The 26635-nt window shown below is 41.8% G+C and overlaps 1 protein-coding gene across 3 annotated transcripts in view; it reads right to left on the bottom strand.

Moving 5' to 3' along the window:
* Positions 1 to 23832: 23832 nt before the first annotated feature.
* Positions 23833 to 26635, bottom strand: part of LOC138750721 (uncharacterized) — a 182260-nt gene continuing 179457 nt past the window's right edge. For all 3 annotated transcript variants that reach the window (XM_069912831.1, XM_069912832.1, XM_069912830.1), the window contains one exon: positions 23833 to 24881. In XM_069912831.1, the coding sequence (XP_069768932.1) occupies positions 24226 to 24881 (656 nt within the window). In that variant the 3' untranslated portion in view covers positions 23833 to 24225. The remainder of the gene's footprint in view (positions 24882 to 26635) is intronic.

The following is a 26635-nucleotide window of genomic DNA, read 5'->3' on the forward strand; positions in this document are numbered from 1 at the left end:
ATATAAGAAGTGTAAAAAAAAACAAGAAATCAATGAGATCGGCTAAAAGGAGAAACGTGGCTGCTTTGGCAGGAAAAGTAAATATAAATCCAAAGGGTTTCTTTATGTACATTAAAAGTAAAATAATAGTGAAGGATAAAATTGGACCCCTTGAAGATCAGGGGGGTAGCTCTGTGAGAAGCCAGAGGAGATGGGAGAAATTTTTAATGATTTTTTAAATTCCGTATTCACTAAGGAAAATAATATTGACCCAGATGAAGCGAAGAAATATGGTCGGGAGCTCATGGATAATGTAAGGATTAATGATTAATGTTGGCTATAATGAAAAATATCAAGGTGGATAAATCTCCAGGTCCTGGCAAAATAATCCCTAAGTCCCCGAGGGAGGTTAGTGAACAAATAATGGGGATGTTGACAGAAATATTTATAATGTCACTGGCCTCGGGGGAAGTGCCAGAGGACTGGAGGGTGGCTCATGTTGTTCCGCTGTTCAAATAAGCATCCAAAAGTATACCTGCTAATTATAGGCCTGTAAATCTAACAATGGTGGTGGGTAAATTAATGGGAAGCGTTCTTAGAGATGTTATATGCAACTATTTAGAAAGACGGGATTTGTTTCGGAGTAGTCAGCATGGATTTGTACGCGGTAATTCATGTTTAACAAATCTTGTAGAGTTTTTCGAGGAGGTTACTAAAAAGGTTGATGAGGGGAAGGTGGTGGATGTTGTCTATCTGGACTTTAGTAAGGCTTTTGACAAGGTTTCCCATGAGAGGTTAGTAAGTAAGGTAGAAGCATTAGGTATTAATGAAGTAGAGAAATGGATTCAGAAATTGTGGAAAATTGTTTATAGAATTGGAGGCCGGTCATGAGTGGAGTGCCTCAGGGATCAGTACTGGGTCCACTGCTGTTATATATATTAACGATCTAGATGATAGGGTGGTAAATTGGATTAGTAATTTTGCAGATGATACAAAAGTTGGTGGTGTTGTGGACCGTGAGGATGATTATCAAAGTTTACAGGGTGATATAGGACAGTTGGAAGAATGGGCTGAAAGATGGCAGATGGAGTTTAATACTGATAAATGTGAGTGCTACATTTTGGTAGGAATAATCAAAACTGGCCATACATGTTAAATGGTGGACAATTGAGGAGTGCAGTGGAACAAAGAGATTTGGGCATCATGGTACATAATTCCCTGAAAGTTGAATCACATTGGATAGGGTGGTGAAGAAGGCATTTATAAATCAGAGTATAGAACACGGGAGTTGGGATGTTATGTTGAAATTGTATGGCATTGATGAGGCCAAATTTGGAATATTGTGTGCAGTTTTGGTCACCAAATTGCAGGAAAGATATAAACAGAACAGAGAAGAGGTTTACGAGAATGTTGCCAGGATTTCAGGGTTTGAGATACAGGGAAAGGTTGGGCAGGCTTGGGCTTTATTCCCTGGAGCATGGAAGGTTGAGGGGTGATTTGATAGAGGTATTCAAAAGTATAAGGGGAAGAAGTGAGATCGATGGTAATATTCAAGGAAATGTTGGATAGATATATGGACAGGATAGGTGTGGAGGGTTATGGGCTGAATGCAGTTTAGTGGGACTGGGTGGGAGAAGATGTTCAGCATGGACTAGTAGGGCCGAACTGGCCTGTTTCTGTGCTGTAAATGGTTATATAGTTACTGCATTCCCCTATCTAGCCTGCTTGTCACATCATCAAAGAATTCCAACAGCTTTATCAAGCAAGATTTTCCCATAAGGAAACCATGCTGGCTTTGGCCTGTCTTGTCATGTGTCTCCAAGTACTCCATCGCCTCATCTTTGACAATCGATCCAACATCTTCTCAACCACTGACGTCAGGCTATAATTTCCTTTCTGCTGCCTGTGTTCCTTCTTGAATAGTGAAGTGACATTTCCAATTTTCCAGACCTCTGGGACCAAACCCGAATTTATTGATTCCTGAAAGACAATTTCCAGAACCTTCACAATCTCTACTGCTTTTTTCAGAACCAAGGGTGTAATCCATCTGGTCCAGGAGACTAATCCATGGAAAGGTGCAGCCAGTCAGAATTTTAATTTCATGGGAGTCCACATTTCAGAAGTCTTTCGCTGAAGCCGGAAAATTGACCCAACTGTGAAGGAAGCACACCAACACATGAAGGTTGCGCATAGTGTCGAAGGTTGCCGTAGGTTACCACAGGATATAGACAGGATGCAGAGTTGGTCAGAGAAGTGGCAGATAGAATTCAATCCAGATAAGTGTGAAGTGATGCATTTTTGTAGGTTGATCATATAGGTGAAGTGTTTGGTTAAAGACAGGACTCTTAACAGTGTGGAATATGAGATGGACCTTGGGGTCCAAATTATAGATCGTTCAATATTGCCACACATGTTGATAGAGTAGTTAAGAAGGTTCTGGAATACTGGCCTTCATTGGTCGGAAGATTGAGTTCAAGAAATGTGCGGTAATGTTGCAGCTCTATAAAACTGTTGAGGCCACTTTGGAATAATATATTCAGTTCTGGTTGCCTCATTACACAAAAGATGTGGAAGCTTTGGAAAGGGTGCAGAGAAGATGAACCAAGATGTTGCCTAGATTGGAGAACATGCCTTATGAGGAAAGTTAACAGACAGAGTTTTTATCTTAGGAGTATAAAGGGATTAGAGTTGACAATAGAGGTCTACAAGATTATGAGAGGCATAGATCATGGACCTTTTTCCTGGGGCAATAATGGAAAATACCAGCAGTCATGTGAAGAAGGTAAGGGGAGGAAAGTTTAGAGGAGACACTAGGAGTTAGGTTTTTACACAGTGTTAGAAATAGAAGTACCTTAACAGAAATTGCTCGAGACAAAAATTGAGAACAAAGAACATTTATTACAACAACAATGCAAAGTTGGGTGCTTCCCCTTACCCTGGGAATACACACATACACTGGGGCTCACCCAACTTTTATACAGTGAATTTCAGTATCAGAATTCCCTCCCCCTTACATTCTTCTGCCCCCTGGATGGGTTTGGCATAGGCAATCTTTCCTGCCTACGTGCAGTTTTTGGAGGACCAGGGGGTATCCTGTCGGTGTCCTCTCATGTCATTATCCCCATTGTCCTTATTCACAACCTTGCCCTTGTCCCCATTCACACCTTTCCAACTCTCAGAGCTACAGTCCCTTCATTTGCAGAGTTCGCTAATCCTGTCTAGGGTTTACTAATTTAATATGCAATACTTGATAAATCTGTGTATGGCTTACTAATTATATATGTAGAACTTGGTACTTCTGTCTAGGGCTAGGAGACCCTTATCTCATCCAGACTATCTCAACTTCCTACATTCTATTATTCCTTACCTTTCCTTATCTTATTCATACGGTGGGCTCACTGATCCTGTCCAAAAGACTAGAAGATTCTAATCTTACATAGGCTGACTCTGTTTCCTGCATTCTAATTTCCATGCTTAGCCTGTTCTTACTGGTTTAATCCATCACTCCACATGTCTGCACTAGTTTCCCCATCTTTCATATTTTTATGTCAAGTTTCCTCATCTCTCACAATCCTCACTTCTCTTTTAGATCAGTGTCACTGATCTGTCAAATAAAATGTGCTATTGCTAAAGTTGGTCTTTCTCCCAGCGGGTCAATAAACGAATTGTAGTGTCATAAGCATCCATTTGGGAAACACACACCCCTTGAGTTATAGAAATAAGGGTCCGCAAAATCATGAAATGAATACCAGCCTTTAGGTAGGGGAGCACCACACTGACCAGAACAGTGAGTCCTGCTGCTATCAGGGCTGTGAGTATCAGGCTCCAGTTCTCAGTAAAAAGTCAAGTCCATCCCACATCAGTCCAAGGTTGCCAAGTCTGAACATGGGCATGGGAAGATTTTTGTCGAAGTCCTGAAGCAGTGTCTTTAACCGCCTGACTGTTGTAAGCATTGTCAGTCCTGATTCTCGCACAAACGCTGCCTCCAGCACCCAACGAGCAATAGAGAGCCAGGTGGTTTCGTTGAATCATTGCTTGTAGCTGTAGTCATTCTTCAGCCCCTACATTCAGGGCCATCGCCGTCCGTTCGGCGACGATCTCCAAAGCCGCCTGGAGTCTGAACAAACGATTTAAATGCCCAGCACCTTTAGTATTCTGGAGCTGTTTACTTCGTTGATAATTGGAACTCCCCTTACAGTGGTGGGTGGCATTTAACAGTTGGACTGGCTGTCCAACTGTTGGACAGTTGGACAACTGTTTAACAGTTGGATGCTTTAGAATAGCACAGGTTGGGGAGGGGTGTTTCTTGTAACTTAATCTATGAGTTGTAGCCTGCCTGCGAACATTAGCATATGTATCAACTCTCTCTCTAACACATGTACAATCCTGACAATTATCCTGTCTGCCTTTGTGCCCACATCTGCCTTGTGCTAAACCATTAAAACTGATGTTGTAAATATCTGCAGAGTCCAAAAACCCATTAAAATCATATTGAGAGGTGTTCTGTGCCCCTGGTCCACATTTGAAATCTACATTAACCCCTACCTTCCTATGATCGTACCCTATATCTATGTCCCGTCTACATTGTAAAGTAAAATAATGGCCATCTATGCTGCCCCTACTCCAGGAGGACTTAATACATTTTGAAAATTTCAGTGATGTCCCAGAATTTGGGAGGCAACTATTAAATAGTACAATAAAAATTAAAAACAACATTACAAGGCTGTTTCTCGGCGTAGTGTGACTTTCAAGTCAGGATGAAGGACTGCACCCCAGGTGGAGGGTGGATTTTCAAGATCTGTAGTCTGTGGTTCAGCAACTCGTTTGATTCGTTGGACGTGGCTCCAACCCTTTTCTTTCGTTCGTACAGCGGTGTCTGTAATCAAAAGTACACAGTAGGGGCCATCCCAGACAGGTTTTAGTTGTTTATCTTGCCAAGCTTTAACAAATACCCAATCACCAGGTTTAATAGAATGAATTGGATACTCCAGGGGGGGAGTTTGAGAAGTAAACACTTCTGTTTTAATTCAAGGAGCGAAGTAGACAGTTCCTGTAAATATTTATTGATATATTGGTCATTAGCCTCAGGGATGGGAGTATCAGTGTGGAATCCCATGTAAGGAAGACCAAACATCATCTCATATGGTGAGACAGCAAGGTCTTTACGAGGAGCTGTGTGAATCCTGATTAAAGCTAAGGGCAAGCATTTAATCCAGGAGAGGCCAGTTTCCTCATGAAGTCGAGTGAGCTGGTATTTCAAAGTCTGATTCATTCGCTCAACCCGGCCCGAACTCTGGGGGTACCATGGGGTTTGGAGCTGCCAGTCAATGCCCAATCTTTTACAAACCCCCTGGAGTACCCGAGAAGTGAAGTGTGTACCACGATCCGAGTCAATGGTCTTGATCATCCCATACCGTGGAATTACAGAATCCAGCAGTACTCTGATAACGGTACTGGCACGATCATTCGGGGTCGGGAAAGCCTCAACCCATCGTGTGAAATGATCTACCATCACCAACAAGTACTTGTAAATACCTATCTTAGGTAACTCTGTGAAGTCCACTTGTATGCGTTGGAAAGGGCGTACAGCGATATCGCGACCGCCAGGCATTACCTGGCGCATGACCTTCTTATTAATCCTTTGACAAATTTGGCACCTCTGGGTACTCTGCTTGGCTAGAGTGTAAACGCCTGAACAATGAAAGGAGCGAACAAAAGTGTCGACAAGTGCCTGGGCTCCCCAGTGTGTCTGTTGATGGAGCTGGTCAAACAGTTGCCGTGCCAAAGCTTTATTCAGCACTTGGTGTCCTTCGGCTGTCCACCACAACCCATCACTTGTTTGACGCATCCCCTGATCCCTCATATAAACCTCCTCCTCTTTTGAAAGGATGGGAGTCTTTTTAAGCTCCTGTGGGATGGGGAGGAACAGCTGCATGTCCACTTTCGCAGTGAGCGCTGCCTGTTTAGCAGCTGCATCTGCCTGTCTGTTGCCCTGTGCTTCAGGGCTGTCACCAGTTTGATGGCCCCGTACATGGACCACAGCTATTTCCTCAGGTAAAGTCAGAGCCTCCAAAGATTGGACAATTAGGTTCTCATGCATCAATTTCTGTCCTTTTCCCGTTATCATTCCCCGTTCCTTCCAGATTCTCCCAAAGGTGTGCACTACCCCAAAAGCGTATTTTGAATCTGTGTAGATTGTGCCCACCTTATTTTCCAGACCTTGGAGAGCTCGACAGAGGGCATATAATTCACAAGACTGGGCTGACCAGTGACCGGGAAGGCGACCGTCTTCAATAACTACCCCCTCATTCCCATCCACTATACTATATCCGCTATAGCGAGTGCCAACAATACAGCGGGAAGAGCCATCAATAAACCACCGTTCTCCCTCCTGTAAAGGCTTATCACTCAAATCTTCTCTAATCTTAGTCTGCAGGTCTATAACTTCCAAACATATATGCTCTAACTCATTGATTGTGTTGGGAGAGGTTGGAGTGACTAAAAAGGCTGCTGGATTATGTTCTCTACTTGTAGTCAGAGTTGGATCATCCCTATCCATCAAGATCGCTTCGTATTTCAAGATTCTAGAATCTGTAAGCCACCTACCAGCACGCTGTAACAGAATATTGCGAACGGTGTGAGGAGTGTGTACTATCATCGGGGCACCAAATGTAATTTTTCATGCTTCTTCAACTAAAATAGCAGTGGCTGCGATAGCTTGAACACATTCTGGCCAACCACGACAAAAAGATTCCAAAACTTTTGAGAGAAAAGCAACTGGCTGCCTGCTGCCTGCCCTTTCTTGTGTTAAAACACCAGTTGCTACACCCCCTTTTGTGTTAGTATAAAGGTCAAAAGACTTATTAAGGTTGGGTAAAGTCAACACTGGGGCACTAATAAGGCGCTGTTTCACCAAGTTAAAATTATTAATCTCTTCTTCCGTCCAAACTAGCGCTTTTCCCCCTAGAATCGCGAGTTTATCGTAAAGGAATCGAACTAGATTAGAATAATTTTCTATCCAAATTCTACAGTATCCCACTAGACCAAGGAATTTCCTGAGTTCTTGGGCATTCTTAGGAGGTGGGATCTGTAGAATACCTTGTATCCTTTCTGGACTGATCTTTCTGGTTCCCTGACTTACCAAGTGACCCAGGTATTTAACCTCTGGTTGTACGAATTGTAATTTGGATTCACTCACCCTGAGACCCTTCTTTTCGAGAAAATTCAAAAGTGCAATGGTATATAGTTTAGCTGATTCATACGTCCTTCCCGTAAATAATAAATCGTCTACATATTGAATTAACTGACAACTCTCTTCCCGAGGAGCCTCCTCTAATATTTGTTCTAGGACCTGGCCAAATAATTTTGGTGATTCCGTAAAGCCCTGAGGGAGTACGGTCCACCTGTATTGATTTTTACGTCCCGTAAAAGGATTCTTCCATTCAAAAGGAAACATATCTCTGCTCTCTGCTGCTAACGGGCAGGTCCAGAAAGCATCCTTGAGGTCAATTACGCTAAACCATTTACTGTGGGGATTAGGTACGACAGGGTGACGGGTGAGAATAATTTTGTTTAGTTCCCTCAAGTCCTGTACTAATCTATAGGTACCGTCTGGTTTTTGGATGGGTAAGATTGGGGTATTAAAAGGTGACATACAATGTTCTAGAATGCCATCTTTCACCAATTGGTCAGGTACTGGCTGCAGCCCCTTTCGGCCAGCCATTGGAACGGGATACTGCTTTCGCCTACTAATCAGCTCAGGATCTTTTAAGGTAACTCGTAGGGGAGGGATATGTAACACTCCTCTATTGCCTCTTCCTGCCCATACTCCAGGATTTATGAGTTCCCGATCCTCCTCACTTAATACATATAGTTGAACCCCAATACCTGATTCTTGTGGTCTGGTGCCGATAGCCAATTGATCTTGTAAATCACATCCCAGCAAACAAACTCCAGCTTGGGGAACAAGTAAGAGATCCTCCGTTATAACCTTTTCTCCCATCTGTATCCTAACATCTCTTAATACAGGGACCGGGAAATCTCTTCCCCCTACCCCCGAAATCATTATTCTCCCTTCTATCCTCACACCCTCGGGTGGGTGTAATATACTAGACCGGGCTGCCCCGGAATATACTAAGAATATCATCCTATCACTGTGGGGTCCTATGTTTAAATTTACCAATGGTACTCCGTGCAGCCCCACAGTGTGGATTAACTGAGAACCGTGACTCCCCTATTCATAGTCTGTTTCCATCAGGGCATACGATCGCGTCTCCCTGGCTCACATGGGGCACTCTCTCTTGAAGTGTCCCTCCTTGTTACAATAGTAGCAGACCATTGTTCCCACTTCCCAATTCCTAGTTGGGTCTCCTCGGGGACCCGGGAATGGTTGGCGTCCCCGAAATCCTCCTCTACTCCTTCCTCTAATCTGGACCCTATTTCCCCACCCCTGGCTCTCCTCTCAATGCCCAGGAGCTGGCACAAAGTCCCTACCTTTTCCTTGCTGTCCCTTAAATGCCTGCATTAAAATCTTAGCCTTTCCCTTCTGCTTATCCTCAGATCTCTGTACAAAGGCTTTTTGCGCAATTTGTAGAAGCTGGGTTATTCCCTGCTCATGTCAATTCTCAGTTTTCTGTAATTTCCTCCTTATGTCTGGGGCTGAATTTGTAATGAAACTCGTTAATATTAATTGTTCCCCTGCTGGGGATTCTATATCCAGACCCCCATATTGCTGTATACCCGTACGCAATCTATTCAAAAATACCGAGGGGGTCTCGTCGGGTCCCTGAGGAACTTCGAATGCCTTTTTAAAGTTCTGTCCCTTCGGAACAGATTCCCTGATTCCTTTAATCAGATTAGCCCTATACTCTTCCATTAATACCCGACCATCATTGGTATTTTTATCCCAATTAGGTCTAGCCAAGGGGAATTTAGCTTCTCCAGGTCCCCCTTGGTGATCCCGATCCCAGACTCTAATCCCTGCCTGGCGAATCATTCCATGCTCATCCAGGGTAAACAGAGTCCTAAATATAGCCGTTAATTCATCCCATGTATATATATTCGGTCCTAACAATTGATCTAATTGTTCAGCGCATCCCTGGGGATCCTCTATCAGGGAAATCATTTCCCTCTTAAAATTAGGCACCTCCGTACTGGTCAAGGGCACATTTACAAAACCAAGACCCCCTCCCACGGGAACCTCCCGCAGGGGTCTCTTCCAGCTAATTTCTAGCTTATACACTCTGCTCAAAACTAACCTTGCCTCTGTCTCTCGTAGGCAATCTAATACTTTGCGAATGGGTTAACATGCCACCCCTATTCTCTTCTCCTTTCGTTAGTTGCGGGGGAGGAGGGGAAGGTGCGGAAGGGTAGAGCACAGGAGGGGGGGATAGATAGGAACTAGTAAAGGAGGGGCATAGGGTGGAGGAAAGGAATGTAACCCTTGCGTCTCAGGTACAAGGGTTTCCTCATCCCTCTTGTCCTCACTTCTCTTTTCGTTCAGGACCAGTTGGTCAACCGATCCCCTGAGCCAGCAGGCGGCATATTCCCTGCTTTCAATGTTATCCCTTTGATTCTTATACAGCCAGATGTTAAGTTCCTGACACATCCAGTCATCCTCGTATCCGAGCCTCGGCCAATATACCGAGCTCCCTTTAATAGGGCTTTTAACCCATTCCAGACAACAGTATTTAATCATGATAAGTTTGTCTTTTCCCCGGGTTCTCCCCGAACCCCAGTCAGATAACATTACTCCTAACGGATTCTGATTGGTTATCTGATCATCCAATCCTTCACTAGGATTCTCTTTCTTACTGCCCATACCTCCCATACTGACAGGTATAAAAATTTCTCTTACCAGATCCAGTAGCTTCTCTTATCGCGCTTCCTTAACGTTCTCCCGTCGTTTGTTCTCAATGCCTTTTCTCGGATATCACTCACTTTTCCACTGAGTAGCCACCCGTCGTCCATGAGTCCAGCTGAATCAGCTGGGGTGCACCTACCACCGTCGTCGGGCACTCTGTCAGTGGAGGGAGTGTGATCCCGGACGAGCCCCCATTTGTTAGAAAAAGAAGTACCTTAACAGAAATTGCTCGAGACAAAAATTGAAAACAAAGAACATTTATTATAACAACAATGCAAAGTTGGGTGCTTCCCCTTACCCTGGGAATACACACATACACTGGGGCTCACCCAACATTTATACAGTGAATTTCAGTATCAGAATACCCTCCCCCTTACATTCTTCTGCCTCCAGGATGGGTTTGGCATAGGCAATCCTTCCTGCCTATGTGCAGTTTTTGTGAACTTGGAGGACCAGGGGATATCCTGTCAGTGTCTTCTCATGTCATTATCCTCATTGTCCTTATTCACAACCTTGCCCTTGTCCCCATTCACACCTTTCCAACTCTCAGAACTACAGTCTCTTCATCTGCAGAGTTCGCTAATCCTGTCTAGGGTTTACTAACTTAATATGCCTAACTTGATAAATCTGTGTATGGCTTACTAATTATATATGTAGAACTTGGTACTTCTGTCTAGGGCTAGGAGACCCTTATCTCATCCAGACTATCTCAACTTCCTACATTCTATTATTCCTTACCTCTCCTTATCTTATTCATACGGTGGGCTCACTGATCCTGTCGAAAAGACTAGAAGATTCTTATCTTACATAGGCTAACTCTGCTTCCTGCATTCTAATTTCCATGCTTAGCCTGTTCTTACTGGTTTAATCCATCACTCCACATGTCTGCACTAGTTTCCCCATCTTTCATATTTTTATGTCAAGTTTCCTCATCTCTCACAGTATGGAGTTTGACTGTGTGACATTGTTATGTGTGCGATTCCCACCGTGTAAACTTGTTATGTAAGTGAGTTTCACAGTGTTACCTTGTAATTTCACTAAATTCAATATTGAAAATGTTATGTTAGTGAGTTCTTCAGTGTAACCTATTTAGGTGAGTGAGTTCCACAGTATAACCTTGTTATGTGAGTGAATTCCACAGTGTTACCATGTTATGTGAGTCAGTTCCACAGTGTAAACGTCATGTGAGAGAGATGCACAGTATAATTTGTTTACTTTGTGAAACCCATATTCTAAACTATATGTTAGTGTGTCCCACAGTGTAAACTTGTTCTGTAATTTACACAGTGTGACCTTGTTATGCGAGTGAATCCCACCGTTTGACCTTGTTATATGAGAGAGTTTGAAAGTGTGATGTTGTTATGGAAGTGAATTCCACAGTGTCAACCTGTCTAGTTAGTGAGCCTCAGAGTGTAACATTAGTAGAGAGTGAGTTTGACTGTGTGACATTGTTGTGTGTGAGATTCCCACAGTGTAAACTTGTTATGTGGGTGAGGTTCACAGTGTAACCTTGTAATTTTGCTAAATTCGATATTGAACATGTTATGTTAGTGAGTTCCTCAATGAAACACGTTTAGGTGTGTGTGTTCCACAGTGTAACCGTGTTATTTTGGAGAGTTCCACAGTATAATTTTGGGTACTTAGGGCATCCCATATTGTAAACTTTATGTTAGTGAGTCCCACAGTGTAAATTTGTTATGTGAGTATTTTTCACAGTGTGACCTTATTATGTGAGTCCCACAAATTGACCTTATTATGTGAGAAATTCCCACAGAGTAAACTTGTAATGTCAATGAGTTTGAAAGTGTGACATTGTTATGGAAGTGATTTCCACAGTGTCAACCTTTCTACTTAGTGAGTCTCAGGGTGTAACATTGGTATGGAGTGTGTTTGACAGTGTGACATTGTTATATGTGAGATTCCCACTGTGTAAACTTGTTGTGTGGGTGAGTTTCACAGTGTTACCTTGTATTTCGCTAAATTCGACATTTAAAATGTCATGTTAGTGAATTCCTCAGTGTAACCTTTTTACGTGAGTGAGTCCCACACTGTAAACTCGCCGCTGTACCATTTCACATCTGGCATCTGGCACGAATTCCATTCCACATCCAGTATCTGTCTAGAAGATCATTCTACTCTGACAGCTCGCCGCTGTACCATTACACACCCAGCATCTGTCATGAAGTCCATTCCACATCCGGATTCTCACAGAAGGACCATTTCACCTCCGGCATCTGGCAGGTGGACCATTCCAGATCTGGCATCTGGCAGGTGGACCATTCCACATCTGGCATCTGGCAGGCAGACCATTCCGCATTTGGGCTTTTGCAGGTGGACAATTCCACCACCGGGATCTGGCAAGCATACAATTCCACATCTGGCATCTGGCACGAATTATATTGTAAATCCAGAGTCTCACATGAGGAACATTCCATCTCCGGCATCTGGCAGATGTACCATTCCACATCCGGAATGTGTCAGAGGAACATTCCACATCCAGCATCTGCCAGGTGGACAATTCCACATCCATCATCTGTTAGGCTGAGCAGTCCAATTCCAGCAAATGGCAGGAAGATGATACCAGATTCAGCATCTTACAGGCAGGCCATTCCACATCCAGCATCTGGCAAGTAGTGAATTCTAACTGCATCTCGCTGGCAGACCAGTCCACATCTGGCATCTATCAGGCAGACTAGTCAATATCTGGCATCAAGTGGGTTGACAATGCCACATCTGGCATCAGGCAGGCCGACCACTCCACATCCTGCATCTGGGAAAAAAAAAACATTCTACATCTGGCATCTGGCAGCAAACCATTCCCCATCCTGCAACTGGCAGGTGGTCTATTCCACTCCAGCATCAGCCAGGCAGACCATTCCATATCCAACATCTGGCAGAGGTCCATTCCACACCCTGCAACTGACAAGCATACCATTTCACATCTGGCATCTGGCACGAATTTCATTCCACATCCGGCATCCGTCCAGAAGATCATTCTACATCCGGCATCTCGCCGCTGTACCATTACACGTCCAGCATCTGGTACAAAGTCCATTCCACATCCGGATTCTCACAGAACGACCATTCCACCTCCGGCATCTGGCAGGTGGAACATTCCATATCTGGCATCTCGCAGGTGGACAATTATACCTCCGACATCTTGCAAGTGAACAATTCCACATCTAGCATCTGGCACGAATTATATTGTACATTCACATTCTCACATGAGGACCATCTGGCAGATGTACCATTCCAAATCCGGAATGTGTCAGAGGAACATTCCACATCCAGCATCTTCCAGATGGACAATTCCACATCTGGCATCTGTTAGGCAGAGCAGTCCATGTCCAGCAAATGGCAGGAAGATGATACCAGATTCAGCATCTTACAGGCAGACCATTCCACATCTAGCATCTGGCAGGTAGTCAATGCTAAATCCGGCATCTCACTGGCAGACCAGTCCAAATCTGGCATCTGGCAGGCCAACCATTCCACATTTAGTATCTGGCAGGAGTACCATTCCACATCTGGCATTTGGCAGCAAACAAATCCACATCCGGCGATGGACAGTATAAATTTGTTATGTGAGTGAGTTCCCCAGTGTAACCGTGTTATGTGAGTCAGTTCCACAGTGTAAACTTGTCATATGAGAGAGTTGCACAGTATAATTTTGTTTACTTAGTGAAACCCATATTCTAAACTATATGTTAGTGTGTCCCACAGTTTAAACTTCTGTGAGTAATTTACACAGTGTGACCTTGTTATGTGAGTGATTTCCACCATGTAAACTTGTCATGTGTCTGAGTTTCACAGTGTTACCTTGTAATTTTGCTAAATTCGATATTATAAAAGTTATGTTAGTGAGTTCCTCAGTGCAAATTTTTTAGGTTAGTGTGTTCCACAGTGTGAGTGTGTCCCACCATTTGACCTTGTAATATGAGAGTTTCAAAGTGTGACGATGTTATGGAAGTGAATTCCACAGTGTCAGCCTGTCTAGTTACTGAGCCTCAGAGTGTAACATTGGTATGGAGTGAGTTTGATAGTGTGACATTGTTATGTGCGGGTTTCCCACCATCTAAACTTGTTATGTGGGTGAGTTTCACAGTGTTACCTTGTAATTTTGCTAAATTCGATATTGAACATGTTATGTTGTGAGTTCCTCAGTGCAACTTTTTTAGGTGAGTAAGTTACACAGTATAACCTTGTTATTTGAGTGAGTTCCACAGTGTAACCGTGTTATGTGAATCAGTTCCACAGTGTAAATGTCATGTGAGAGAGTTGCACAGTATAATTTTGTTAACTTAGTGAAACTCATATTCTAAACTATATGTTAGTGTGTCCCACAGTGTAAACTTGTTATGTAATTTACACAGTGTGACCTTGTTTTGTGAGTGATTCCCACCATGTAAACTTGTTATGTGTCTGAGTTTCACAGTGTAATCTTGTAATTTTGCTAAATTCGATATTGAAAATGTTTGTTCGTGATTTCCTCAGTGGAACTTTTTTAGGTGAGTGAGTTCCACCGTGTAAACTTGTTATGTGAGTGAGTTTGAAAGTGTGACATTGTTATCGAAGTGATTTCCATAGTGTCAACCTTTCTACTTAGTGAGTATCAGGGTGTAACATTGGTATGGAGTGTGTTCGACAGTGTGACATTGTTATGTGTGAGATTCCCACAGTGTAAACTTGTTATGTGGGTGAGTTTCACAGTGTAACCTTGTATTTTCGCTAAATTCAATATTGAAAATATTATGTTATTGAGTTCCTAAGTGTAACCTTTTTAGGTGAGTAATTTACACAGTGTGACCTTGTTATGTCAGTGATTCCCACCATATGAACTTGTTATGTGTCTGAGTTTCACTGTGTAACCTTGTAATTTTGCTAAATTCGATATTGAAAATTTTATGTCAGTGAGTTCCTCAGTGAAACTTTTTTAGGTGAGAGTGATCCACAGTGTGAGTGAGTCCCACCATTTGACCTTGTTATATGAGAGAATTTGAAAGTGTGACGTTGTTATGTAAGTGAATTCCACAGTGTCAACCCGTCTAGTTAGTGAGCCTCAGGGTGTAACAATGGTATAGAGTGAGTTTGACAGTGTGACATTGTTATGTGTGAGATTCCCACTGTGTCAACTTGTTATGTAGTAAGTGAGTTTCACAGTGTTACCGTTTAATTTCGCTAAATTCGATATTGAAAATGTTATGTTAGTGAGTTCTTCAGTGCAACTTTTTTAGGTGAGTGAATTTTGTTCACTTAGTGAATCCCATATTGTAAACTTCATGTTAGTGAGTCCCACAGTGTAAACTTGTTTTGTTAGTAAATTACACATTGTGACCTTGTTTTGTGAGTGATTCCCACCATGTAAACTTGTTATGTGTCTGAGTTTCACAGTGCAACCTTGTAATTTTGCTATATTTGATGTTGAAAATGTCATGTTAGTGAGTTCTTCAGTGCAACTTTTTTAGGTGAGTGAATTTTGTTCACTTAGTGAATCCCATATTGTAAACTTCATGTTAGTGAGTCCCACAGTGTAAACTTGTTGTGTGAGTAATTTACACAGTGTGACCTTGTTTTTAGAGTGATTCCCACCATGTAAACTTGTTATGTGTCTGAGTTTCACAGTGCAACCTTGTAATTTTGCTATATTTGATGTTGAAAATGTCATGTTAGTGAGTTCCTCAGTGTAACCTTTTTAGGTGAGTGAGTTCCATAGTGTAAACGTCTTGTTAGAGAGTTGCATAGTATAATTTTGTTTACTTTGTGAAACCCAAATTCTAAACTATATGTTACTGTGTCCCACAGTGTAAACTTGTTATGTAATTTACACAGTGTGACCTTGTTATGTGAGTGAGTCCCACCATTTGACCTTGTTATATGAGAGAGTTTGAAAGTGTGACGTTGTTATGGAAGTGAATTCCACAGTGTCAGCCTGTCTAGTTAGTGAGCCTCAGAGAGTAACATTGGTAGAGAGTGAGTTTGATTGTGTGACATTGTTGTGTGAGATTCCCACAGTGTAAACTTGTTATGTAGAATGAGAGTTTCACAGTGTTACCTTTTAATTTCGCTAAATTCAACATTGAAAATGTTATGTTAGTGTGTCCTTCAGTGTAACCTATTTAGGTGAGTGAGTTCCACAGTATAACTTGTTACGTGAGTGAGTTCCACAGTGTAACCGTCATGTGAGAGAGTTGCACAGTATAATTTTGTTTACTTAGTGAAACCCATATTCTAAACTATATGTTAGTGTGTCCCACAGTGTAAACTTGTTGTGTGAGTAATTTACACAGTGTGACCTTGTTATATCAGTGAGTCCCACCGTTTGACCTTGTTATATGAGAGAGTTTGAAAGTGTGACGTTGTTATGGAAGTGAATTCCACAGTGTCAGCCTGTCTAGTTAGTGAGCCTCAGAGTGTAACATTGGTATAGAGTGAGTTTGACAATGTGATATTGTTATGTGTCAGATTGCAACGTGTAAGCTTGTTCTGTAGTAAGTGAGTTTCACAATGTTACCTTTTAATTTCGCTAAATTTGATATTGAAAATGTGTTGTTAGTGAGTTCCTCAGTGTAACCTTTTTAGGTGAGTGTGTCCCACAGTGTAAACTTGTTGTGTGAGTAATTTACACAGTGTAACCTTGTTATGTGAGCGATTTTCACCATGTAAACTGGTTATGTGTCGGAGTTTCACAGTGTAACCTTGTAATTTCGCTAAATTCGATATTGAAAATCTTATGTCAGTGAGTTCCTCAGTGCAACTTTTTTAGGTGAGTGAGTTCCACAGTGTAAACTTGTCATGTGAGAGATTTGCACAGTATAATTTTGGGTTCTTGGGGAATCCCATATTGTAAACTTTATGTTAGTGAGTCCCACAGTGTAAATTTGTTATGTGAGTAATTTTCACAGTGTGACCTTATTCTGTGAGTCCCACAAATTCACCTTATTATGTGAGAGATTCCCACAGTGTAAACTTATTTTGTGAGCGAGTTTGAAAGTGTTACATTGTTATCGAAGTGATTTCCACAGTGTCAACCTTTCTACTTTGTGAGTCTCAGGGTCTAACATTGGTATGGAGTGTGTTCGACAGTGTAACATTGTTATGTGTGAGATTCCCACCGTGTAAAGTTGTTATGTGAGTGAGTTCCACAGTGTAAACTTGTCATGTGAGAGAGTTCCACAGTATAATTTTGGGTACTTAGGGAATCCCATATTGTAAACTTTATGTTAGTGAGTCCCACATTGTAAATTTGTTATGCCAGTAAATTACACAGTTTGACCTTTTTATGTGAGTCCCACAAATTGACCTTATTATGTGAGAGATTCCGACTGTGTAAACTTGTTATGTGAGTGAGTTTGAAAGTTTGACATTGTTGTGGAAGTGATTTCCAGTGTCAACATTTCTACTTGGTGAGACTCAGGATGTAATATTGGTATGGAATGTGTTCGACAGTGTCACATTGTTATGTGTGAGATTCCCACCATGTAAACTTGTTATGTGTCTGAGTTTTACAGTGTAACCTTGTAATTTCGCTAAATTCGATATTGAAAATGTGATGTTAGTGAGTTCCTCAGTGCAACATTTTTAGGTGAGTGAGTTCCACAGTGTAACATTGTCATGTGAGAGAGTTGCACAGTATAATTTTGTTCACTTAGTGAATCCCATATTGTAAACTTCATATTAGTGACTCCCACAGTGTAAACTTGTTTTGTGCGTCATTTACACAGTGTGACCTTATTATGTGAGTCTCAAAATTTGACCTAGTTTCCTTCGTGAATCCCATATTCTAAACTATATGTTAGTGTGTCCCACAGTGTAAACTTGTGTGAGTAAATTACACAGTGTGACGTTGTTATGTGAGTGAGTCCCACCATTTGACCTTGTCATGTCAGTGAGTTTGAAAGTGTGACATTGTTATGGAAGTGAATTCCACAGTGTCAACCTGTCTAGTTAGTGGTCCTCAGAGTGTAACATTGGTATGGAGTGAGTTTGACAGTGTGACATTGTTATGTGTGAGATTCCCACCATGTGAACTTGTTACGTGGGTGAGTTTCACTAAATTCGCTAAATTCGATATTCAAAATGTTACGTTAGTGAGTTACTCAGTGTAACATTTTTAGGTGAGTGAGTTCCACAGAATAACCTTGTGATGTGAATGATTTCTACAGTGTAACCTTATTATGCGAGTGAGTTCCACAGTGTAAACTTGTCATGTGAGCAATTTACACAGTATGACCTTATTATGTGAGCGAGTCCCACAGTTTAACCTTCTCATTGAGGACGTTTCATTAATTTAACTTTGTATGGTGAATGAGTTCTACAGAATGAACTGGTTATGGCAGTGAGTTCTACATTGAAAACATTATGTTCGTGAGTTCCACAGTGTTACCTTGTTATTTGAGATATTTCCACAGTGTAAACTTGTTATGTGAGAGAGTTGCACAGTATAATTTTGTTTCTTAGTGAATCCCATATTGTAAACTTCATGTTAGTGAGTCCCACAGTGTAAACCTTTTTTTTTTAAAACTTTATTTAAGATTTTATAACATGAATAACATGTAGGATTACATTTAAAAAAATTAAGAATAAAATAATAAAATTACAATACAATCTTTCTTTTTTTTTCTTTGGCTTGGCTTCGCGGACGAAGATTTGTGGAGCGGGTAAATGTCCACGTCAGCTGCAGGCTCGTTTGTGGCAGACAAGTCCGATGCGGGACAGGCAGACATGGTTGCAGCGGTTCCAGGGGAAAAGTGGTTGGTTGGAGTTGGGTGTTGGGTTTTTCCTCCTTTGTCTTTTGTCAGTGAGGTGGGCTCAGCGGTCTTCTTCAAAGGAGGTTGCTGCCCGCCAAACTGTGAGGTGCCAAGATGCACGGATTGAGGCGATATCAGCCCACTGGCGGTGGTCAATGTGGCAGGCACCAAGAGATTTCTTTAGGCAGTCCTTGTACCTCTTCTTTGGTGCACCTCTGTCATGGTGGCCAGTGGAGAGCTCGCCATATAACACATGACCCACCCAATGCAGCTGGAACTTCAGCAGCATGGATTCGATGCTGTTGGCCTCTGCCATCTCGAGTACAATATCAGTAATCTAAATAAAGTATACCCTCCCCAATAATTATTACACATTAATAACCCAACTCAAATTAGTCCAACCCCCCCCTTTCCCCCCCAAAATAAAGAGTGAAGAATTAATAAAGTTAATAATATATGTGAGAAAAAAACCCATTAACAAAAAAAAACTAAAACATAACCAATTAAAATACTAACAAATAGAAAAATAATTAATACTAAGATATCAGACTTAAAAAACATATTTAAAACAAACTTAAATGCATATATTTAACAAACGGAGTTAAGATGAAACATATATTTAACTCAAACTTAATATAAAAAATTAGTAAAGTTAGTAATTATCTATACTGAATAAACTTTACCAAAAAAAACCTCAATTTTTAGTTTTTTAAACAATCAAATACTTTTGTATGCTTTTTTTATAAACAAAAAAAACCCTTCACTCTTTAATCTAATAATACAAAAAAAAGGAAAAAAAACGGGTAGGAGGTTAAAAATACCCCCTCCCGTCTAAACCATGCCATGCGATAACTCCCAAAAAAAAATGGGTGTGAGATAACTCACACACAGCAGATGACTTTCAGGAAATAGTGCCTATCCAGTTCTCTTCCCCAACTCTCACTTCATCTTAAATTAACATCATCATTATTTAATATCCCTTTTTTAAAAAAAAAATTAGAAAAAAAAAAGGACAACTCTTCTTTTAATCAGCTCCAACTGCCGAGTCACCATTACAACCATTCCTTCTTGGAGCACGGCTCTTTTCTTCTATCTCTTGTCTCCTTAGAGATCACGGCGGACTGTCTCTGTTGAAACTGAGTAATTGGCATCTCTTGAGAAAATGCTATAGCTTCCTTTGGAGAATCAAAGAACTTTGGTTGGCAACCATCTTGAAAAACCTTCAAAACAGCTGGATATCTAAAGGTTGCCTTGTAACCTTTCTTCCACAACAACTCTTTAGCAGGATTGAATTCCCATTGTTGGAACATAACTTCTTGACTCAAATCCGCATAGAAGAAAACTCGATTATTTTGAATCATCAAGGGTGATTTTCTCTGTTGTGCATTTCTAATAGCCACTTGTAAAATTATTTCTCTGTCGTAATAATTCAAGCAACGAACCAAAACAGGTCTTGGACTTTGACCTGAAATAGGTCTTCTACGCAAGGCTCTGTGAGCACGTTCCAGTATTATACCTTCCGGGAAATGTTCTTGACCCAGCACCTGCAGAATCCATTCAGTAAAAAATTTTCTTGGGTCTGATCCCTCCATACCTTCCGGCAAACCAATAATCTTTATATTGTTCCGTCTGGATTGGTTTTCCAAATTATCAATCTTTTTCACCAAATTTTTATTTTGAGTTTGTAAGTCTTCGAACATTTTGGTCACATCAAAAACTTGATCCCGTACTTCATCTATCTCTTCTTCACACGAATTAAATTTATCTCTCACTTCAAGCTTAAAAAGCTCCAAACTCAGCCATCTGTTGAGAATGTATTTTCACCAAAGTATTAAACCTAGTACCAAGTTCAGTCATAATCTTGGATAATCCCTGCATTGTATAAGATAATTTAGATTAAAGATTCACAGAAATCTTTTCAATTGGAAGAGATTTTGGCTCAACAGATTCCTGCTTCTTCTCCAAAGGATCTTCTATTCCTTCCTTCATTCTGGTTGCCTTCCTTGTAGTATGACTGCGTGGGGAAACCCCAGCCACAGCCTCTCCAGCAATGACTGGAGGATGCTGGCCGGGGTTCCCCAGTCCATAATGTATTAAATTCTCCCAGTACATCAAGTTGTATAGGTTCTTGTATCTCAAGAGATGCAGTTTGCAGCGCCACCTCTACAGTTGACAAATGCCTTTGAGTATCTCTTTGTTCTAAAGGCTGTTTGGCGCCCTCTTTAGGGGGCTCTACCGATGTAACATAGAGCTCTACATCCGAACACTGTACCTCTCTCCTGTGATCCATTTCACGCTGAGTCCCAGTGTCTTTCCTGAAGGTAGGCTCCAAAACTTGAACTTTTGGAAAATGTAGTTTTTTGATGATCTGTTGTTGTTTTTGTTTGCTCTTTTCCACCAATTGTACCATCATAAGTTAAATTAACAGCACTGAAATTATCTAAACTTTTAAAGAATTTTAACGGGCATTTCTAGACAAAACAATAAGATAGAGCCAGGAGAGGACTGGAAGGCACGTCTGATCCTTACGCCATGCCCCAGCCCACAGTGTAAACTTGTTATGTGAGTGAGTTTGAAAGTTTAATCTTGTAAGTTCACTAAATTCAAAATTGAAAATGTTATGTTACTGAGTTCCTCAGTGCAACTTTTTTAGGTGAGTGAGTTCCACAGTATAAACTTGTCATGTGAGAGATTTTCACAGTATAATTTTGTTTTCTTTGTGAAACCCATATTCTAAATTATATGATAATGTGTCCCACTGTGTAAACTTGTGTGAGTAATTTACACAGTGTGACCTTGTTATGTGAGTGATTCCCACCATGTAAACTGGTTATGTGTCTGAATTTCACAGTGTAACCTTGTAATTTTGCTAAATTCGATATTGAAAATGTTATGTTAGTGAGTTCTACAGTGTTATCTTGTTATGTGAGATAGTTCAATGGTGTAAACTTGTTATGTGAGAGAGTGGCACAGTATAATTTTGTTTAGTTAGTGAATCCCACATTGTAAATGTTATGTGAGTGAGTCCCACAGTTTCACCTTCTTATGTCAGTGAGTTCGAGATTGAAAATGTAATGTGAGTGGTTTTCACAGTTTCACCTTTTGATATTAACGACCTTCACAATGTGGACTGGTCATGTGAGTGAGGTCCTCATTCCAGCCATGTGATGTTAATGAGTCTCACAGTGTAACCTTGTGAAGTAAAGTGGAGCACAGTGTGAGATTGTTATGTTGGTGACGTTCACAGTGTGACCTTGTTATGTGAGTCAGTTCCACAGTGTAACCTTGTTATTTGAGGGATTCCCATAGTGTTATCATGTTATGTGAGCGAGTTCTACTGTGTAAACATTAAAGTGAGTTAGTCAAACAGGGTGAACTTGTTCTGTGAGTGAGTCCCACAGTTTCACCTTGTTATGTCAGTGAGTTCGAGATTGAAAATGTAAAGTGAGTGGTTTTTACAGTGTGACCTTTTGATATGAACGATTTTCACAATGTGGATGGTTATGTGTGTGAATTCCACATTCCAGCCATGTTATGTTAATGAGTTGCACTGTGTAACCTTGTTAAGTAAAGTGTACCAAAGTGTGAGATTGTTATGTTGGTGACTTTCACAGTGTGACCTTGCTATTTGAGTTAGTTCCACAGTGTGATATTGATGTGCTAGTGAGTTCCACATTGCAAACTTATTATATGAGAGATTCCCACAGTTTAATTTTCTTATTGAGGGGGATTACACAACTTAACTTTGTTATTTGAATGAGTTCCGCAGAAGGAACGTGATGTAATTTTTACCCACCGTCCTACCTTGTTGTGTGAGTGAGTCCCACATTCTGACCTTGTTATATCACTGGGTTCGACATTGAAAATGTTTTGTTAGTGAGTTCCACAGTGTAACCTTGTTACGTGAGTGAGTTCCACTGTATAATCATGTTTTCTTTGTAAATCCCATATTGTACATTTTATGTTACTGAGTCCCACAGTGTAAGCTTGTTATGTGAGTAATTTTATCAGTGTGACCTGGAGATGTGATATTGTACTTTGAATTCAGCTTCAGATTTAGTAATAAAGTTTTGTATAAACTAAAGTACTCTCAGTGTGTGTGTCTGTTTTCTTTCAGAAGCTCAAACATTGTGACCAATCTAAAACGAACAAAGTGAGAGGTACTACTTTACCCATTGCCGAGAGCACTTCAGGATGCCGGATGTGGAATAGTCCATCTGCAAGATGCTGGATGTGGAATGGTCCGCCTGCCATATACCGGATGTGGAAAGGACCACCTGCCAGATGCTGGATGTGAAATGGTCAAACTGCCAGATGCTGGATGTGGAATGGTCCGCCTGCCAGATGCCAGATGTAGAATGGTCTTATGGCCAGATGCCAGGTTTGGAAAGTTCCGCCTGCCGGATGCCTTAAATGGAATAGTCCTCCTGCCAAATGCTAGATGTGGAATGGTCTTCCTTAAAGATGTCAGATGTCAAACAGTCCAACTGGCAGTTGCCGGATGTGGAATGGTCCACCTGCCAGATGCCTTAAATGGAATAGTCCTCCTGCCAAATGCTAGATGTGGAATGGTCTTCCTTAAAGATGTCAGATGTCAAACAGTCCAACTGGCAGTTGCCGGATGTGGAATGGTCCACCTGCCAGATGCCGGAAGTGGAATGGTCCACTTGCCAGATGCTAGATGTGGAAAGATCTTCTGGTCAGATGCCAGATTTGGAAAGGACCTCCTGCCAGATGGCATGTGGAATAGTCCTCCTGCCAGATGCCACATGTGGAATGTTCCGCATGCCAGTTGCTGGATGTGGAATGGTCCACCAGCCAGATGCCGGAGGTGGAATGGTCTTCCTGCCACATGCCAGATGTTGAATGGTCTGCCTACCAGATGCCAGATGTAGAATGGACTGCTTGAGAGATGCCAGATGTGTAATGGTCTGGTCCGCCTCCCAGTTGCTAGATGTGGAATGATGGACCTGACTGATGAAAGATATCGAATGGTCCGCCTGGCTGATGCTGGAGTGGAATAGACCACGTTGCCAGATGAGGAATAGTTTGCTGGAGTGGAATAGACCACAGTTGCCGGATGAGGAATGGTTTGCTGTCAGATGCCAGATGTGGAATGGTGTTTTTCCTAGATGCAGGATGTGGAGTAGTTGTCTGGCCAGATGCCAGATGTGGCATTGTCCACCCACTTGAGGTCAGATATTGACTAGTCTCCCTGACAGATGCCAGATGTGCAATGGTCTACCTGTGAGACGCCGGATTTGGAATGGACCACTTGTCAGATGCCGGATGCAGAATGGTCTGCATGTCAGATGTCAAATGTCATATCAGCTTCCTGCCATTTGCTGGATATGGAAACGTCCACCTAACAGATGGCAGATATGGAAAGGTCCCCCTGCAAAATGCCAGATGTGGAATTGTCCACTTGCCAGTTGCCAGATGTGTAATGGTTCACCGGCCATATGCCAAATGTAGAATTATCTTCTGGACAGATGCTGGATGTGGAATGGAATTCATGCCAGATGCCAGATGTGGAATGGTCTGCGTGGCTGATGCTGGTGTGGAATAGTCCACCTGCCAGATGCTGGAAGTGGAATGGTCCACTTGCCAGATGCTAGATGTGGAAAGATCTTCTGGTCAGATGCCAGATTTGGAAAGGACTTCCTGCCAGATGGCATGTGGAATAGTCCTCCTGCCAGATGCCACATGTGGAATGGTCTGCCTGTCAGATGCTGAATCTAGTATCATCTTACTGCCATTTGCCGGCTGTGGACTGATCAGCCTAACAGATGTCGGATGTGGAATTGTCCACCTGGAAGATGCTGGATGTGGAATGTTCCTCTGCCAGATTCCGGATGTGGAATGGTACACCTGCCAAATGTTGGAGGTGGAATGGTCCTCATGTGAGAATCCGGATGTGGAATGGACTTCGTGCCAGTTTCTGTATGTGGAATGGACTGCTAGCAACTTACAGAATGTGGAATGGTCCTTTGCCAGATGCCGTATGTGGAATGTTCCGCCTGTCAGATTCATGATGTGGAATGGCCTTCCTGGAAAATGTCCAATGTGGAATGGTCCATCTGACATATGCTGGATGAGGAATAGTCTGCCTGCCAGAAGCCCGAAGGGGAATGGTCTTCCTGCCAGTTGCTGGATCTGGAATGGTTCTTCTTCAATATGTCGGATTTCCAATGGTCCACCTGCCAGATGCCAGATGTAGAATGGTCTTCCTGCCAGATGCAGTGACTCCAATTTGACAGTTAGGAGATGGTTTAATAGTGATGTACTGTAAACTGAAGCAGATATTATGATACCAGGTACACAGTTTTGAGAGGGTTTAACAGTGATGTACAATAAACTGTGCCAAATACAGTAACATGGGTCTCATAGTGGGGAGAAAGATTAACGGTGATGTTCAGTAGAGTTAGACAGATCCTGTGAGAAAGGTTTCACAGTGTTGAGAAGTTTAAATAGTGACGTACGATAAACTTTGGTGGATATGGTGACCGAGTTTAAAGTGGAGAGATGGTTTAATGGTGATATACGGTAGACTCAGGCATATTTTGTGACACTGTGTTCACAGTAGTGAAATGGTTAAAAAGTGATGTACGATAAACTGTGTCAGATACTGTAACACCAGGTTCACAGTAAGGAGAAGGTTTAATGGTGATCTACGGCAGACTGAGGCAGAGACCGTTACACTGGGTTCACAGTGGGGAGAAAGTTTACAGTTTTGTACAATAAACTGTGGCAGAAACTCTGACAAGAGGTTTCCAGTTGGCATAAGGTTTAACGGTGCTGTAAGATAAACTGTGACAGATACTGAGACACCAAGTTCACAGACGTGAGAATGTTCAATGGTGGTATATGGTTGACTGAGGCAGGTACTCAGACACTGGACTCACAGTAGTGAGAAGGTTTAACGGTGATGCATGGCAGACATAGGCAAATAATGTTACACCGGGTTCACAGTGGGCAGAAGGTTTAACGGTGATATACGGAAGAATGAGGAAGATACTGTGAGACAGGGTTCACAGCAGCAGTGAGAAGGTTTAACAGTGATGTCCAATATAATGTAGCAAATACTGTGACACTGGATTCACATTTGAGAGATAAAACAACAGTGATGTATGGAAGACTGAGGCAGATACTGTGACACCAGTTACACAGTGGGGAGAATGTTTAATGAGGATGTATGGTACACTTTGACAGATACTGTTCACACCAGGTACACAGTAGTGAGTAGGTTTAACAGTGATGTATGATAAATTATGGCAGATGCAGAGACACCAGGTTCACAGTGAGGAGAAGGTTTTATGATGTTTGTTAGAGTGAGACAGATACTGTGACATTGAGTTCACAGTGGTGGAAGATTTAACAGTACGATAAACAGTCCCAGGTTCTGTGACACCTGATAACCATTTGTTAGTGGATTTAACAGTGTAGGATTATGTGTAGCAGATATTTTGACAGAAGGTTCAAAGGGGAAAGAGGTTTAATGGCGATGTACGATAATCTGTGGCAGATAGAGAGACAATGGGTTTACAGTGGGGAGAAGGATGAACAGTGATGTATGATAAACTGTGGCAATACTGTGACATGATGTTCACAATATTATGAAGTTTTAATGGTGATGTATAATAAACTCTGGCATATACTATGACCCCGGTTTCACAGTGGGGAGAAGGTTCAACATTGATGTACAATAAACTATGTCAGATACTGTGACACCGGGTTCACAGTAATGAGAATGTTTAACAGTGATACACGATAAACAGTTCCAGATATTATGACACCGGGTTCACTGTGGAGAAATGGTTTAATGGTGATGTACGGCAGACTGAGACAGATACTATAAACTCCATGAGATACTGTGACACCGGATTCACTGTGGGGAGTGGTTTAATGGTGATGAACAGAAGACAGAGGCAGATACTGTGAAACCGGATTCACAATGGGGAGAAGGTCAATCACTGCTGGACGATAAACTGTGCAAGATACTTTGATCTTAGGTTCACAGTGCGAGAAGCTGTCACAGTAATGAACG

The sequence above is a fragment of the Narcine bancroftii genome, unplaced genomic scaffold (genome assembly GCF_036971445.1).
Source record: "Narcine bancroftii isolate sNarBan1 unplaced genomic scaffold, sNarBan1.hap1 Scaffold_241, whole genome shotgun sequence".
NCBI lineage: Eukaryota > Metazoa > Chordata > Chondrichthyes > Torpediniformes > Narcinidae > Narcine > Narcine bancroftii.